We start from the raw sequence: 17009 nt of genomic DNA, 5'->3' as shown, positions 1-17009 counted from the left end.
TACATACAGTAACACGTTGCGAGCGCAGCGAGCCGATTCCCTCGCGAAGCGCGTAGGGTTTTGTGCCCAAGTAGTAAGGGTTGGTTGGGTACGCGCGGAGCGCTAGCAGGGTGACAGTATTTTTACCTGTATGTTTTGACCCCAAAAGTGTATATTTCGTACAGAGAATCTGTATAGTTTGACCCACGTCCCTACGACAGTACTGCGGGAATTCGACAACCCGTGACCAGCACCACAAATCTCTGACAACAACGACCGCTGAAAAGCACAAGGCAATACAAATCTCTAGTATAAAAATGTCTCAGAAATGTCACCGTACCCCTTTCAAGTAAAATGGGTAGTCTGGGACACCTTCAATTGGGTACTCTCAACGGAAATGTATGGAGGTCGCTGGAAAACTGCAAAGGGGTACTGACTTTCTATTGAGGTTTGTATGCTAGAGCTGCGGCAGCCCTATGACGACCAGTAACTATTCGACCACATAAACAGCTTCGCTTAGCGCTCGCCAGTTTCACGAGATATAAGTGCTGTGTTAGGACCTTTTACCGAGTTGTTGCCGAGCACAAACTGGAAATTGGGAGAGCCGCAGTTTAGCGGCTTGACCGAGGCCAAGAAACCCTACGAGTGCGCGACCAACTCGCCCTAACTTAGAACCAGCGCAGAAGCAATTGTCACGCATCGCCCGCTATGCTTCTAGGTGGGCTAGGGAAGGTGCTTAAATGTCGACCGCTGTCAACATCTATCGCGCTCTGCTAAGATTCACAGTCTTCGAGTACTCTAGGCGTCTGCCTGGTACATGGTAGGCCTTGGTGAATCCAATGACCTCGGAGGAAATAAAAATAAAACTTGTGTTTACTATAATACTAGGTAAGTCATATTTTCGCGCTCGCAGCAAATACATGACGGCCTCAGAGCCATGCAGACTTGGAGATTAGACAGTAGCTTCTTGACTACGCTCATTCCGCTATGGATTCTCCGAAGGATAGTATCGGAAATTCCGACAATATGCAAGGGTGTATCGCGCATCCTGAAATGCATGTTGTAGTTGCTGAGTAGTATCAATGTATGTTAATACTCGTCGTTTGGGGCTCACTAGTGACTATTTCGTTCCTTTCCCTAAGGCAAATCAGCAGTTTAATGTCCATCCGGCAAGGCATGCAGAAAAATGGCCGTAATTTCAAAACTAATTGTCGGATTGAGAAGCTACTTGCACCACTGTAAAGAGGAGACACAGAGCGATTTTTGAGAATTTTTGCGTTCGTAGTGCTGCTGTTTTGAGTTGTCTGGGACGGATGAATTCGCAGTACATCGGATTCAGCCTCTAATCAGTTTAATGGCCAACTTTCGACTTGATTTAACCATGTGTGGGATCTCATCTAATCACGCTTGGCACCACTGAGGTTAGGGCTATGAAAACCTCCCTTCCCTCATAACTTCGAAAGCTGACCACTTTGTATGGTGTATTACTTGCTACAGAACTCTTCCACCTCCGCCACAAAGTGTCGTCGCCATGCTCGGCGGAGCTCGCGGAGCATGGCTTTCAAAGGCTACTCCTAAAGGCTCACGAGCTCATGACGCCTCCACACTTATATCTCAATGCAGGCGTCTACTAATGTAAGGGCCTCCTGGGTAGATGTATTGTTGCTTGTCTATACCAATAGGACACGCAATAGATAGCTTTACCTGTCTGAGGCTAGTGACAAGCACAGCACCGCAATGCGATGGCTAGAGGACGCGACCGCCACGCCTTCTAGCCTGCCTACCTCGTTCCTACCAATATTCAGCGCTGGTCTCGTTGGGTGCATTTCGCAGCAGAGTTAGCCCTGCAGGAAGCTTCTCTACGGTGTCGCCCACACACTATGATACGGTGCCTGACCGGCCGACTTACCTGCGAGCGGTGCCATAACGAATGTCAAACGCTACCCACCACATCTACGCCAGGGTATATACGTACGACGAATAATGCTGCGGGGAAGCAGGAAAGAGAAGGAAGAGCTCTTCCGACACGCGGTGTGTGGCTTGGTTGGTCCTCCCGTGCACAGCTTGAATATCAAGTCACTGAGGTTTTCACTTGAAATCAGCTGTTTTTATTTTGGCAAATCATATCTAGAAAAAGATGGCTACATCGTCAGGATTGGTAGAAACAGTGACGGCCATTAAACTGCTCGTGGCCATGGAACTGATGATTTGCCTTAATCAGTGCTTCATCGCAGTTCGCTGCGGAGTACATGGATCCAGTATGTTGTGCCCTTTGTCAATAGACTTCCGATCCTTTCCAGTATCCTACATTTGAATAACGCCAGTAATACAGTCGCCTTTAAAAGGGATCAACAGTAGCAGCAGGACGTGGACCAGAAATCGCTCTTACGCCAGATCAGCGATTGTGCAAGGCTTGATAAAGTGTTCGGCTTGTAGGAACACAGCAAAGTGCATCATTAAGGTGCTGTGGGCCAAACCACCATCTGGGTGTCGAACCAGAGCTTCGGCAACTCGGGCACGTTCTACACGTTCGCCGCCATCACACTCATCTCGACCCCTCTCTCTTCGTTCTGCATGTTCGACGACCACAGCTTGGATAAGGTAGACGAGCAATTCTACGCCAGACTGAACGGGGGCGCATGTGTTGTCGAAGGAAGTTGTGTAGGGCGAAAGGAGAATGTACATCAATGCTATTTTCTTTTTTCTTTTACACGTTTTTGTGATTCAATTTGAGTTCTGTAACTACACACTTGGACAGCGCTCGTTGAAAGCGAGCGTCGTGCAGTTTGTCAGGAACGAGATCTTCTTTCGTGGCCCGTGATAAACTCCGATCGAGATACGCGCACACACGAGGCGTGGTGGCCAGATTGACTAGTTGATGACGCGCGTGCGAGCCAGATCTCCGTCATTCCCGGCGATGCCAAAGTATACGTCGTGCTAAAGTAGGTTACAGTACTAATAGGACGCGTTATAGTTGCGTTGCAATCGGTGCTTCATTGGATGGATCGCTGTGGGATATACGCGCGTTCGAGTCATTTACGCAAAACGCCATGTCCTTGCTTCCGATCCCACATTTACGTGGCGTGAATTACGCCGCAGCACTATCGCTTTCAATGACAGCTATGCAGTACAGTTGTTATGAGGCTGAAATCCTTTGTTCGTGCTATAAGTCTCGGCATACATAGTCTACTTCAGGATTACACTAATAGTATGACGAAATGGCCGCCAAACGTTATTTAGACCACGTAGGCGCCATTCCTACCATTGTCTTGGTCATTGTCTTGTTTCTTGTGTGCATGGACTCTTAGAAACTATTTTATGCTCGTGAGGGCCGCATATACTCCATACTCTCCTTCGACTTCACTGTTTTGCTTGCTTGAAGATGCAGTCCCGGAAACCTTAAATGTTTTTTCGTCCTTTTCTACACAAAATACCTCATTAGCCTGCAAATGCGTCAAACTGGAAGTGATCTTTTGGTGAGTCTCATTTAGCGGCGACTCGAGTGTCGCAACCGTAAAATGGCGAAATTGCACAGGTACTGCCGTACAGTACATGTACCCTCCCTAATCCCGGGAATTCCCGGAAAAAGACAAAGACAAATGCCCCATTACTAATTGTTTACAAATGCGCGGGTCGGCTAATGGCCCATTAATAATGTCTTTTCAAATGCCCCATCACTATTTGTTCACAAATGCGCGGGTCGCGATTAATAATGGGCCATTAGCGGACCCGCGCATTTGTAAACAAAAGCAGCTCACGCAACGCAGAGGATGGCTTCACGACGGCAACTATCGGTGCTGTAAGCCCTTGTTGGCGTCAAGAAGCAGGACTACGTCAGCTCCAACCTCCACAGTGCGTAGCGTCATATCTGCGAACTCCCGCCATCAATCTTCTGCCATCCCAGCCACAGCACAGCCATTCTGCAATTTGCTCTCCAGCCAGCAAGCCCAAGTAACAAGCAATACCCTCCCTCCCAACCTCGACCAAGATGTCCGCCTCCCCGAGAACCGTGCACGCCTACGCCTCCTTCGGCAAGGGCGAGGAGATCAAGCCCTGGGAGTACCAGTCGCGTGCGCTGGGCCCCGAGGACGTCGAGATCAAGATCTCGCACTGCGGCATCTGCGGCTCCGACCTGCACACACTCGACAGCGGCTGGGGCCAGACCATGTACCCGTGCGTGGTGGGCCACGAGATCGTCGGCGAGGTCACCCAGGCGGGCCCTGACGTCAAGGGCCTGCAGGTCGGCGACCGCGTGGGCGTCGGCGCGCTCGTGTCGGCTTGCCTGAACAAGGACTCCAAGGCGCCGTGCTCCGTGTGCGCCAGCGGCGACGACGCGTACTGCCCGCACCGCGTGTGGACGTACGGTGACAAGTACAAAAGCGACGGCGCCATCACGTACGGCGGCTACGCCGACTACGTGCGCGTGCCCCACGAGTTCGCCATCAAGATCCCGGACAACATTCCGTCGGACGCGGCCGCGCCGCTCATGTGCGCCGGCACGACGGTCTTCACGCCGTTCAAGGAGGTGGGCATCAAGGAGGGCGACCGCGTGGGCATCGTGGGCATCGGCGGCCTGGGCCACCTGGGCATCCAGTTCGCCAAGGCCATGGGCGCCGCCTCGGTGACGGCCTTCTCGCGCTCCAACAACAAGGAGGCGGAGGTGCGCGGCCTGGGCGCCGACGAGTTCGTCGTGTACACGGACGAGAAGCAGGCGGCGGACGCCGCCGGCTCGGTGGACATCCTGCTCATCACGGCCGACGCCAACAACATGCCGTACTCGCTGTTCCTGAGCTTCCTGGCCGTGCGCGGCACGTGCATCATGGTGGGTCTGCCGAACGACGACATCAAGTTTAACGCGTTCCAGGTGGTGGGCAAGGGCGCCAAGTTCGTGGGCAGCAACGTGGGCAGCATCCAGGACATCAAGGACACGCTCGAGGTGGCGTCCAAGAAGAACGTGCGCCCCGTGATCCAGAAGCTGCCGATGGCCAAGGTGAACGAGGGCATCGACATGGTGCGCAAGGGCACGGTGCGCTACCGCGTCGTGCTCGAGAACTAGGCGTCGCGTGGAGGTTCCGACCACCAACTGTAAGCTTAGATAGGGAGGGGCGCAACTAACTGCCTCGACACGACGAATCCAACTGCATGTATCCAATCCGACTGAAATTGTAGTTTCCTCTATCAAAACTTCGCCTGTTGCTATCTGTCCGACTTCGCCAAGTAGAGAAGTTCTCTGAGAGAACACCAAGCGTCATGGTGCCAGTCCGAACTCGCACCTAGAACACGCCGCGTGCCACGTAGCGCGGATAATACACAGGCATGCTTCCTCTTTGATTGCTAGGCAGCACGACGAGAGGTTGGCAATTCTCTACAGTACATGTACTGTATGTCGATGGCCTGGGAGCTTCGGCCTCGGTCTCCACTTCCGATTACGAGCTGGCCGCCTTGCGGCCTGATGACAGCGAGTCCGCTGGGTCGGCCGAGCGCCGATCTTGGATCGCCAGCACTCACTGGGACACACACAGCCAAAAGTGTCGCCGAGCGGGCGAGCGCCCACAACAGCATCGGGATGGGGTGGAACGCTGCCACCTTTTTCGTTGGCCGCGGTCTGCTCCGAGCCGAGTGTAACCTAAACCCAATCAAGCTCGTCGCCGTTCGCGCCGCGTCTCTCGTCCGTCGTGGGCGCGTCAACCACCGGGAGGTTTACCTGCGATGCGTCCGGCGAAAGGTGTCCCAAAGCGGCGACACTTGGTCTTTGTATGCTGCGCAGCTGTAAACCGGTGTGGTTACCCAAGCTGAAGCGGACGAGCGACGGGGTCTCGACGACCACTTCAACCAACCATGACAACCAAAAACCAAGAGCGGAATGCCCGCCGCTATGCGACGCTGAGCCCAGCCACGCACGTGCCCACCACGCCTGGCCAGCTAACCGCGCCGGAGCTGCTCGGCTCGAGCCCGCGCAGTCCAATGCAAGAGCTCATTCCCCATTTTGATCGACACCACACAAGTCGACCAAGCAGCAGCAGCAGCAGCAGTAGCAGCACTAAACTCACACCCAGCCCCACAACCGAAAGCCATGTCGACGGGCCCGAGGACCATCCACGCGTACGCCACGTTCGCCAAGGGCGAGGACGCCAAGCCCTGGGAGTACCAGTCGCGGCCGCTGGGCCCCGAGGACGTCGAGATCAAGATCTCGCACTGCGGCATCTGCGGCTCCGACCTGCACACGATGGACAGCGGCTGGAGCCAAACCATGTACCCGTGCGTGGTGGGCCACGAGATCGTGGGCGAGGTCACGCTGGCAGGCGAGCAGGTCAAGGAGCTTAAGGTGGGCGACCGCGTGGGCGTCGGCGCGCAGGTCTGGGCCTGCCTCAACAAGTTCCCCGAGGACCCGTGCAAGGAGTGCGCCAACGGCACGGACGCCTACTGCCGCCACCGCGTCGGCACGTACAACTCCAAGTACCGCAAGACGGACGGCGCCATCACCTACGGCGGCTACGCCGACTACATCCGCGTCACGCACGAGTTCGCCATCAAGATCCCGGACAACATCCCGTCGGACGTGGCCGCGCCGCTCATGTGCGCCGGCACGACGGTCTTCACGCCGTTCAAGGAGGTGGGCATCAAGGAGGGCGACCGCGTGGGCATCGTGGGCATCGGCGGCCTGGGCCACCTGGGCATCCAGTTCGCCAAGGCCATGGGCGCCGCGGCCGTCGTGGCCTTCTCGCGCTCGGCCAACAAGGAGCAGGAGATCCGCCGTCTCGGTGCCGACGAGTTCGTCGTGTACACGGACGAGAAGCAGGCGGCGGACGCGGCCAACTCGGTGGACATCCTGCTCATCACGGCCGACGCCAACAACATGCCCTACACGTTGTTCCTGAGCTTCCTGGCCGTGCACGGCACGGTCATCATGGTGGGGCTGCCCAACGACGAGATCAAGTTCAAGCCGTACCCGCTCGTGGGCAAGGGCGCCAACTTCAAGGGCAGCGCCATCGGCAGCATCCAGGACATCAAGGACATGCTCGAGGTCGCGTCCAAAAAGAACGTGCGCCCCGTGATCCAGAAGATGCCTATGAGCAAGGTGAACGAGGGCATCCAGATGGTGCGCAACGGCACGGTGCGCTACCGCGTCGTGCTCGAGAACTAAAGCACTGTCTGTCCTGCTTGTCCACGTTGTCAAGGTAGATAGCCAGCAGCATAGCTAGCTAAGAGAAAATGTACAACAACACTTAAACGCACGTATACCAGCGAAATGAAGCCGTGTACGCCTACAGTTAGTGGATGTATCCTTGTGCTAACCATTTCAGGGTAGTATCCCTACCAAAATTCAGGTACCAATCCTGCCAATAGTGACCTTGGTGGTCAAAGGCCGCGTCTTCGGTGCTGCGCAGTGTTGTTAAAAACCCACCTTTTTCGACAAAGTTGGGCGGGTGATTGAATCTATCTGGGGGATTGGGTGAAGTAGGTGGGTTTTCTATTTTTCATAAAATTCGACAATATAGGCTTCTGATTGGCTCGTTTGGTCTCAAAATCATAACATAATTTATCCTTGGCCAACTATTGGACTGTTTGTCCTAATATTTGCACTGTAACTCTACATTATAGGAAAAAATAAAACCTGTAAAACCCAAATATGGTGGCGTAGGGTGGGTGGGTTGCCCCAATATTCCATTGTTCCATTAAGCAAAAACCCAACTTTTACAACCCTGGTGCTGCGTCAACCCGTCGGCCGCGCTTCTCCCAGTGTTCGATGCTTATTGCAACCCCCTTCCCCAGTAGAGCCTTCTCAATCGCCGACACTCCCGTTGGGGGCTCGATCCTTTGCCACGGCAGACCGAGGGATCCTCCGATCTCATTGAGCGGCTGAAAACCGTGTGGAAGGACCCGAAAAAAGCTCGAGAGGTCTTCGCGGACATTCGCAATGGTGGAGGCTATGACATGACGGACCGCGCGGCATCCACATTGCTCCGATCCTTTTCCAAGCACAAGTAGGTCGACGACAGTGTGGAGCTGCTCAGCTACTGCCGGCAACGAGGCATAACGCCGGATGGGGCGTCACGCAGCGCTGCTTTCAGTCTGTTGTGACAAGGGAAAGTGTTTGAGTCGTTGTTCAAGGAGGAGATCGAGCAACCGCCGTGGGTGTACGGCCGAGCGATGCACATCGCGACGGAATCGCCCTGAGCTCGTGACGGACATCTTCAGACACTTAGCGGGAGGTGACGTAGTCTACCACGGAAGGACTACGGTATACGATATGTTGTGCGCCGTGCTTGACCAGGGCGCCAAGCTGTCGGAGCTGACACTGCGCTCGTTGCTGATCTTTGCCGATCGAGCGAACCAGCCGGAGATCGCGCTGGAAGCTCTGGCCATGATGAAGGACGAAGGGATCGAGCCCACGGCCAGTGACTGCAATGCGGTGTTCATCGCGTGCGGCACTGCAAACCGATGGAGCGATATGATCGACGTGTACGAGTCGATGCCAGAGAGTTTTCAATCGCAGCTGAACGACGTGGCTCAAACCTCAGTGATCTTGGCACGCACTCGAAGTGAACGTCACGAAATGAAACTGCGTGGACTAGAAATTTTCCGCAGCGATGAGACCAAGTGGCAGTATTTCAAGTGTATCGCGGCGCTGTAGGCACTGCTACACACCCACCAGTACAAGGCTCTGTTCTCACTCGCGAATAACCTCAAGCAGGAGGGGATAGCGTGGACTTCGTACACGTACAAGCTTGTGGCATTGGGGTACATTCGAAGGGGTTCCGTCAAGAAAGCGCGCAAGTTCATGCGTGCAAACTCCGTACGCCCAATGTTACCGCGAACTCATCGAGTATCACACAACGACGCAGAGAAACCCCGCCGTGGTCTGTCAGCTTTACAAGGAAATGATGCAGAACAACAAGGAGCTGTCGCGTTCCGATTGGATCAATGCGCTTCAGCTCACGTTTCAACTGTCGGACCAAAAGCTGCATCGGGAGTTTTTGGTTGCGCTGATGGACAGGTACGAGGCGCCGGATGTGGTTGATGAACTACTCGAATACGACTCGCTACTACTGGAAGACGAGGAACTTTACAACAAAGCGCTGATAGCGGCAGCGAAAGCAAGAAGGAACGGAGTTGTGGTCAAGCTGTTGCGCACGATGAGAAGAAATGGCCTAAGGACAATTGTTTCCGAGGATCGCAACGCAATCATAAAGAGCTGCGCTATTGAGGAGCAGTGGGGTCTGGTACTGGATCTGCTAGCAGCGATGAAAGACGAGGGCGTTGTATTTTTTTTACACGTACCAGTTCGTGTTGATCGGTTGTGCCGCAAACAACTGCTGGACCCGATAATCGACGTGTACAACGGAATGCCGGACAACATCCAACCGCTTCTGAACGCAAAAGCATTGACGGCAGTGTTGAGGGCCCACGCTCGTTCGGAACGAGGAGAACCTCAGCAGCGCACCGATGAGATCTGCAACAAACACAGACAAGCGTAAACAAAGGTGCGGGGCGCAAAATTTCTCTATGAATATGCAATGTTGGCGTTGCTGGAGGCGAGGCAGTATGCCGCCGTGTTTGCTCTTTCTGAAGATGTTAAGGGCACAAGATGGTCTTCAAAATTGTGTCGGCGTGCTGCTGTAGCTCACATGTGCTCTGGATCCATCGATCAAGCGACGCAATTGTTACTGGACCACTCAGTGGAATTCATGCTCCAAGACTATGCGCTAGCGCTAAAAGCGCGTTCTCGCGACAAGTGCTGGGACGACGTCATCACAACGTACGAAGCTATGCCCGAGAGTCTCCGATCTCAGCTGGATGGCAATGCAGCGCACGCTAATACCGGAAACGAAGCGCTCGGATTGGATATATTTGATGTCCATCCGCTAGCTCCGCATGCATGGTAGCGCTGGAGGCCCTCCTTGAAACTCGTCAGTTCGACGCTGTGTTGACACTGGCCGATGAGATGAACCCCCGTAAAATTCGCTGGAGCTCATTTACCTGTAAAATGGTGGCGCTGGCCAATATGCGCAGCGGCTCCATGAGCAAGGCGAGAAAGATATTGAAGAAGAGTAAGCACCGAGTCGATTTCTAGTGGCGCAAAGTGGCATCTGTTCCTGAGAAGGCTGCGCTGAGAAGGCTATTAGCGAGTACCAGTCACGTGCACGAAGCAGCTAGTGTACGTGATGACCATCGTCAAAGTGCAACGAGCGACGCGCAGCAACAGTAGCCAAGGCTCTGAGTGCCAGGATGCTTCCAAGGACCAACAGAGCTTCAAGGAGAGACGACCCAGCAGCAAGGACTACAACAGGAACAGGATCGAGGACGGACGACGCAAGGAGGGTACGCAAGTACTGGTAAAGATATCCGAAGCGGCGGCGACAGATAGCGAGCAGCAGTCAAGACGGCGGCGGCGACGGGGTGAACAAGCGGAGGAAGAGTCGAAGAGAGCATGACATCGAGGATAGCACACATGGGGCGTGGAAGAACGAAGGGGTGAGCGAGGCAACGCTGGAAACTCGCCGACGTGCCACCTCACCCAAGGCAACGACCAAGACCGACGATTGGCCAAGGTGTGCTGGTCAGAAGCCGTTGGCCGGCACCCATGGCGCCCACGCCACCAAGTGATGGCAGTAAAAGTGTAGTCAGTATCGAAATAGCGCTGTAGGGTACAGATCAACCCATACAGTAGAGCCAAGCCAATACACGAAGCAGTTGGCCGTAGCAAGTCGACTAAGGTCAAAGTGCAGTCGAAGTGAAGAGCGCGGTCCGAGGTGACGAGCAGCGTGCACAGAGTCACAGTGCACACGTGCGTCCATCGACGACCAGTACCCCGCGGACACATCCGCCGGAAGGGAGAACCCGCGAGTTGTGCGCGCACGTGGGCACAGTTCACAGAGGGACAGCTCCAGTCAGCTATCGCCTACCTGGGCCCGATAAGAAGCGGAGGGGTCGAGGATCACGTGCGAGCACCTGGGATTGGCGACGTACAAGGCGTTGTGCGTGTTGGATATCGCGTGGAGCGGTGTATATTTGTATAGGTGACGAATTGGCGTTGCCAGCCGCCGAGGACCCCGACGCTGCAGAGCCGCGGACTCGGACAAGGTGCGGACGGTAGCTGCAGAAGGGCAGATCGCTTACTGAAGTATGCTACCGAGATGGGTGACTACAGTGTGGAATGTTATCGTGAGCTCATCGAGCACTACGAAGCGCACCAGAATCTAGCCGAGGCGAGTGCAGTAGCTGTGGAGATGATGCAGAAGAACGCACAGGTTGGAGCCGAAGACTGGCGAAAAGTGCTCCGACTTGCCATCCAGCTTCCGGACCACACGTCCTACTGGACATTACGCGAACTGCTGCGTCTTCATGGTGGAAAAGTTGCGGAAGAACTCCCAGCGAGTCTTCTGCTTCCCGAAATGACACGTGATACTCGTGAGTGACGATCCTTACAGGTCACAGCAATCGCGTGAAGCTACGACTTCGTAGCGTGAAAGCATCAAATAATCGTGAAGTTACGTTTTGCAGTAAGAGCGCGGAGTTTACGCAGTGAAAGAAGAAAATCGATAGGAAATGCAGATGCTCTTTTCTTCTGCCATCGCAGAAGCCGCCTACAAGTGGCGCCCACGACTGTGAGCGAACTGGTCCAACTTGGGCTCGGTCGGCACGAACTTGACGGCAGCATTAATCTTCGCCTTGACCTCGGGTGTGATCTTGCTCACGACTTCCAGCGCCTTCAAGTTTTCCTCGAGCTGTGCCGGCCGACTGGCTCCCAGCAGAACAGTCGACACGTTCTCATTCGAGACCGCCCACGCGATCGACATCTGAGCGAGCGACGTGCCCAGCTCCTTCGCAATGGGCACGAGTCTGTCCGCCATCTCGACGCGTTCGGCGAACCCCTCGGAGAAGGGGCCCGTGGCGAACATGGACGTCGTGTATCGCGATCCTTCCGGCTTCCCGGCGCTGTACTTGCCCGTCAGAGTGCCGTAGGCCAGAGGCGACCACGTCGTGAGCCCAGCTTGTACTTCTTGTACAGATCGAGGCACTCGAACTCCACCTTGTTGCGCTCGAGGATGTTGTACTGCGACTGCTCCACGATGGGGCGGATCAGTCCGAGTCAGTCCGCGATCTCGCAGGCTTCGCGGATGTCCGACGCCAGCCACTCGCTGGTGCCCCAGTAGAACGCCCACCCTTGGTTGATCACGAAGTTCATGGCGCGTACGGTCTCCTCGATCGGGGTGTAGGCGTCGAAGCGGTGGCAGAACACCACGTCCACGTAGTCGAGCTCCAGGCGGCGCAGGGACGCCTTCAACCCTTCCACGATGTGTTTGCGGCTCACACCTTCGTCGTTTGGGCCGCCCTGCATAACACCCTTGGTCCCGGTGAAGAGCTTCGTGGAGATGACGAGGTCCTCACGCGTCCAAACCCCTTCTTTGATGCCCTTCTTGATGGCGCCTCCGAGCAGCTCTTCGGCCTGGCCGTTGCCGTACATCTCAGCGGTGTCGTAGAAGTTGACGTCGTGCTCGAACGCGATCTTCATCATGTCGTACCAGCCATCCACCGTGTACTTGTCGTTGTAGTCCACCCAGGACCCGAGCGACAGCTTGGAGACGAGCAGCCCAGAGTTCCCCAGGAAGCGGTGCGTCATGGCCGTGGTGGAGGAGGTAGAGCTTAGGGCCATGATTGAAGCTTTGTCGTTGCGGTTGGGAGGGCTTGCGAGGAACGAAGCGAATTGGAGAATGAGGGTTGAGAGAGCTCGAGTTGGTGCCCAGGCAGCGCCGTGGATGACTCAATCAAGCGGTTGATCACTTCATCAACTGTCCTTTAAAGTTGAAGTGGCATGCGACAGTTTGGTCGTTGCCTGAGTTCGAGGTTTTCAGCGATCTGTCAGTCTGTCGGTCTGGCAAGGCAGGATGCATTGGTGCTACTTACGCCATTTTTTTAATTGAGCACTCAATTGTTCTCACTTAGCTAATACGATCGCTAACGACTAATACTACGCCGTTGTAAAGTTCGCGGTGGAAACCGTGTGAGCACGGCTCGGAGAATCCCAAGGCATTGGCTTTACCAATGCCGCAAGTTTGGCTACCTAGGCTAGCACCATCGGATGATGCCCATGGGTATCTTTGGCGTCCATGTTGAAGCCCTAGCTAACTTTTTGCCACCTATCGATGTGTTGATCCGCGCGCAAGCTGCCAATGACAACTACCCGGAAAGCCGCCATTGCAGCCGGGGGCTCGCTCCTTCGCTCTGGAGTCTAGACCAGGCCCCACGAGGGGTTCGTCCGATGCCATTGAACGACCAAATACCGAATGGTTGGACCCGGAAGCAGATCAAAACGTCTTCGCGGACATCCGCAACGGTGGGGGGCCGTGGCATGACGGAGCGTACGGCGTCCGTGCTGCTCCAACCCTTTTCCAAGCCCAAGTGGATCGATGACTGCGAGGAGGTGTGGACCTACTATCGGCGGCATGGCAAACAGCCCGATGAGCCGTCGCGGCACGCTGCTTTCACTGCGTTCTCTGACGCGGGCAGACTCCTCCCGGCGGTTGATGTGTTTGGGTCCTGGTTCAAGAAGAAGAAGATCGGCCGAGCGATGCATGTTGCGGTCGAATTGTACAATTCCGACCTCGTGAACAGCATCTTCCGATACTTGGTGGGCCGCAACGTCCAGCTCGCAAGCTAACGACGGAAGACGAGGGAGCTGCAGTTGGGAATCGACCGGCATTCCATTGTACACATCGATTATCATGCTCCATCGGTTGTCCATGGCACAACCAGTCAGGACAAAGTGAAAAGTACCAATCGCCGGTACCACGCCCTCGTCTTTCATCGCTGCCAGCAGGTCAAGTGCCAGATCCCATTCCTTCAGAACACAGCAGCTCTTTATGATTGCATTGCAATCCTCCGAGACGATCAATTTTCGACCATGTTGCCTCGTTTTGCGCAAAAGCTTGACCACCAGCCCGTTCCTTGTTGCTCTCGTTGCTGCAGCCAGCGCTTTGGTGTAAATTTGCTCGTCAACGGGTAGCACCGAGTCGTCGTCAAGAATATCATCCACCACATCCGGTGCCTCATATCTGTCCATCAGCGCGACCAAAAACTCCCGATGCAGTTTGTGGTCGGGCAGTTGACTCGCGAGTCGAAGCGCGTTGTTCCAATCGGAGGGCAGTAGCTTTTTGGTATTCTGCAGCATCTCCTTGTAAAGCTGGCAGGCCATGGCGAGGTTTATCGTTGTTTCAGCGCAGAGGACGTCGATGAGCTCGCGGTAGCATTCGACGTTGTTGCTCTGCATGTGCGTAGCATTCGCGCGCATAAATTCTAGCGCTTTCATGGTGGAGCCGCTACGAATGTAAGCCAATGCCACAATTGTGTATGTGCGCGAGTTCCACGTTTTCCGCTTCTGCTTCAGTTTGTAACTGAGTGAGAGCAGAGTCTTATACTGGTGGGTCTGTAGCAGTGCATTCAGCACCGCGTTACACGAATAGGTGTTCCATTTGGTGTCGTCCATGCCGAGAACGTCGAATCCTCTCACCTTCACATCGTAACTGTCACTTTGAGCGCGTGCTATGATCACCTGGGCTTGAGCCACACCACTCAGCCGAGAACGATAGCTCCCTGGCATCGTTTCGTACACTTCTATCAGATCTTCCCACCGTCCATTCAAGCCGCACGCGATCAACACTGTGCTGTAATCATTGACCATCGGCTCGACGCCTTCGTCCTTCATCATGGCCAGAGCTTCCAGCGCGATATCCGGCTGGTTCGCTCGATCGGCGAATTCGAGCAGTGACTGGAGTGCCAACCTCGAAGTTTGTCGCCTTTGTCGCGCACGTCGCACATCATTTCATACACGAGTCGAAAAGCGTTCGCGCGCGTTCTCAATGTGCACGCCCATTCGGAAAGCGAAGAAGATCAGCAACGCACCCTTGACATCTGCAACAAACTCAAGGAAGCGGAAGCGTTCGAGCTGCGGGGTACTAGATTCCCGTACGAAACCGCAATGTGGTCATTGCTGGAAGCGAGGCAGTATGCTGGTGTGATTGCTCTTGCTGGCGATGCGGAGGGCGATTGGTCTTCGACAATGTGCCGACGTGTTGCTGTAGCTCACATGTGCTCTGGGTCCATGGATCAAGCAACGCAATTGTTAGAGGACCACTCCGTGGACTTTACGCTCACAGATTATGCGTTTATGCTACGCGCGCGTTCTCGCGACAAGTGTTGGGGAGATGTTATCACAACGTACGAGAATACCCGAGACAGTCGTACTAGATAATGAAAATAAAACTAATCCACCACTGTGCGAAACAACACGCCGGTGCGGTATGTGAGTCGAAGTTGTACATGTCGTGTGCGAAAGTTGGTTGCATTCCTTTGGATGAACTCGCCTAAGTGCTTGGACTGCCGTAACTGTCGCAGAACACGTTCGTATTCTTTACGAATGTCGGGGCTGGAAATCCGGAGTAGTCTGCGGTAGTGGCAGCAAAATGCTGAATGAATGCTTGAAATTGCCGTGGGCATGGGGTCCGGTTCTCCGTCCTCGAAGCAGATGTAGTTCCGATCTGTCCACTGGTGGTGAAGTGTAGCGCAACGAAGCACATTCCACAGGCGCCGAATCGCGTACACCAGCGTTTGTTAACTCGTAACTTGAGGGGAGAATTAGTGACGTCCACGATAGGTTGCTTGTAATGAAGATACTCCAGTGTTCCCACATGAGTTGCCACGTCCTTAGTTGCTACGTCCTTGTTGAATGGGGGCATTCCCAGAAGAGGTGCTTCGTAGTTTCAATCGATGTGCAGTTTGGGTAGGGGCATTGTTGTACGTCGGGAATCTGCTACGTTAGGAACCAGAATCGCGATCGCACTGGAAGAAGACGAAGAGCAATCCACATTTGAAGGTCGTCATACACTGGTAGTAGCAGGTGGCGATGGTCTTTGCTGAATTGGGCGAATCGATTTACGTCTGCATGCGTTGTCCCGTTAAGATCGCGGCAGATGGGATGAATGTCGGGATCCAACGACGGGGATGAAGAAGTTGTTTTAGTAGCGGCCGAGGGATAAACGGAAACAATCTTGTTTTAGCAGCTTGCCGGACGCCCACATTCGGGACAAAGCGCAGGTCGATAGTAATGCTGTTTGTGTCGCCCAACAGGTCTTTAATGCGCTCGAATATTTGGGTGAGTTCATTGTACAGGCCTTTTAGCCATCGCTTCTGTCGTTCCTGGGAGAACAAGAGATCTTGCGGGTCCAGTGCTTTCTCTATAAATCGTTCTCGGGTTGGCCAGTACCCGAATTCGAGGTAGATATCTCGTAGACTCCCATAGGACTTCCGATGTGCCAGTTGGAGTCGGTAACTTCGCCTTGGTTCTGCAACAGCTATAACATTTCGCTTCCTAGCGGTTCGCGTTTCGTACTGTAGCAGTGGGTTTTTGGAGAGCCAAATAGGGGCAGCCCATAATGCTATCGTCGCGCTGGGGTGTTTTCCGTGAGATAGCCACTGTGTTTTGTGCCACATTAGCCATGTGGATCTCCACCACTCAGATAAAGCTTCCATTCAGATCAAGCATTTGTAACGGGTCGGCGAGATGTCAAGAAAACATAGAGGGTCTCGTATGGGGATCAGTGGAACCAAGTCGCGGACCGTGGATGACATTAGAGCTGGCCATGGCCGCTCAGGGCTCGCTAACACCTCTTGCGCAAATTGCTGCAGGACCAAGATACGCTGTGTGTGTGCAGATGATGGTGCAGTGGTGCAGGTCCAGCTGACGCTCAGCGAGCTCCGCACATTCGTAACACTTACATGATACAACTAGCGTTTCGTCTATGGCGGCATTGGTAACGCTGTTACTGTACATGTAGATGATGTTCTTATTGTACGTTCTGCAAGTGTTAGGTACCATGCTTAAACGGGTTAGTTGCTACTACCGTCGGTGGTTTATGACACGATGTGGGAAAGGATTTTTATCCGCACCCATGTCTGACCGCTGGGATGGGACGACCCTTCGCCTGACTGTGACTGGTCGCAGTGAACAGGAATCCAGTGACGTGGAGTGT

At 54.4% G+C, this 17009-nt stretch overlaps 5 protein-coding genes across 5 annotated transcripts; 3 read left to right on the top strand and 2 right to left on the bottom strand.

The window, feature by feature from the left end:
• Nucleotides 1–3967: 3967 nt before the first annotated feature.
• PHYSODRAFT_548576 (hypothetical protein) lies at nt 3968–5156 on the top strand (the record flags this gene model as incomplete). Its single annotated transcript, XM_009535233.1, has 1 exon — nt 3968–5156. One exon carries the CDS (start codon nt 3968–3970, stop codon nt 5033–5035), a length of 1068 nt encoding a protein of 355 aa, XP_009533528.1. The 3' UTR covers nt 5036–5156.
• An 820-nt stretch (nt 5157–5976) lies between these two features.
• On the top strand, nt 5977–7217 carry PHYSODRAFT_355296 (hypothetical protein). Its single transcript, XM_009535232.1, has one exon. It carries the CDS (start codon nt 6053–6055, stop codon nt 7121–7123), a length of 1071 nt encoding a protein of 356 aa, XP_009533527.1. The 5' UTR covers nt 5977–6052; the 3' UTR covers nt 7124–7217.
• A 1004-nt stretch (nt 7218–8221) lies between these two features.
• PHYSODRAFT_548568 (hypothetical protein) lies at nt 8222–11457 on the top strand. Its single transcript, XM_009535231.1, has 3 exons — nt 8222–8595; nt 9850–10042; nt 11118–11457. The coding sequence occupies exons 1-3, from the start codon at nt 8231–8233 to the stop codon at nt 11397–11399; spliced, it is 840 nt and encodes a 279-aa protein (XP_009533526.1). The 5' UTR covers nt 8222–8230; the 3' UTR covers nt 11400–11457.
• A 110-nt stretch (nt 11458–11567) lies between these two features.
• Nucleotides 11568–12637, bottom strand: PHYSODRAFT_256680 (hypothetical protein; the record flags this gene model as incomplete). The annotated part of the gene is made up of 3 exons (XM_009535230.1): nt 11568–11586; nt 11629–12093; nt 12120–12637. 3 exons carry the CDS (start codon nt 12635–12637, stop codon nt 11568–11570), a joined length of 1002 nt encoding a protein of 333 aa, XP_009533525.1.
• A 1572-nt stretch (nt 12638–14209) lies between these two features.
• On the bottom strand, nt 14210–14662 carry PHYSODRAFT_519533 (hypothetical protein; the record flags this gene model as incomplete). Its single annotated transcript, XM_009535229.1, has 1 exon — nt 14210–14662. A coding segment is annotated over one exon (453 nt), but the record flags the coding sequence as incomplete, so codon positions are not given.
• Between the last annotated feature and the right edge of the window lie 2347 nt (nt 14663–17009).

This window comes from Phytophthora sojae (genome assembly GCF_000149755.1).
Source record: "Phytophthora sojae unplaced genomic scaffold PHYSOscaffold_8, whole genome shotgun sequence".
In the NCBI taxonomy this organism is placed as follows: domain Eukaryota; phylum Oomycota; class Peronosporomycetes; order Peronosporales; family Peronosporaceae; genus Phytophthora; species Phytophthora sojae.
The sequence above is the reverse complement of the archived record's forward strand: the minus strand, read 5'-3'. Positions and strand labels throughout refer to the sequence as shown.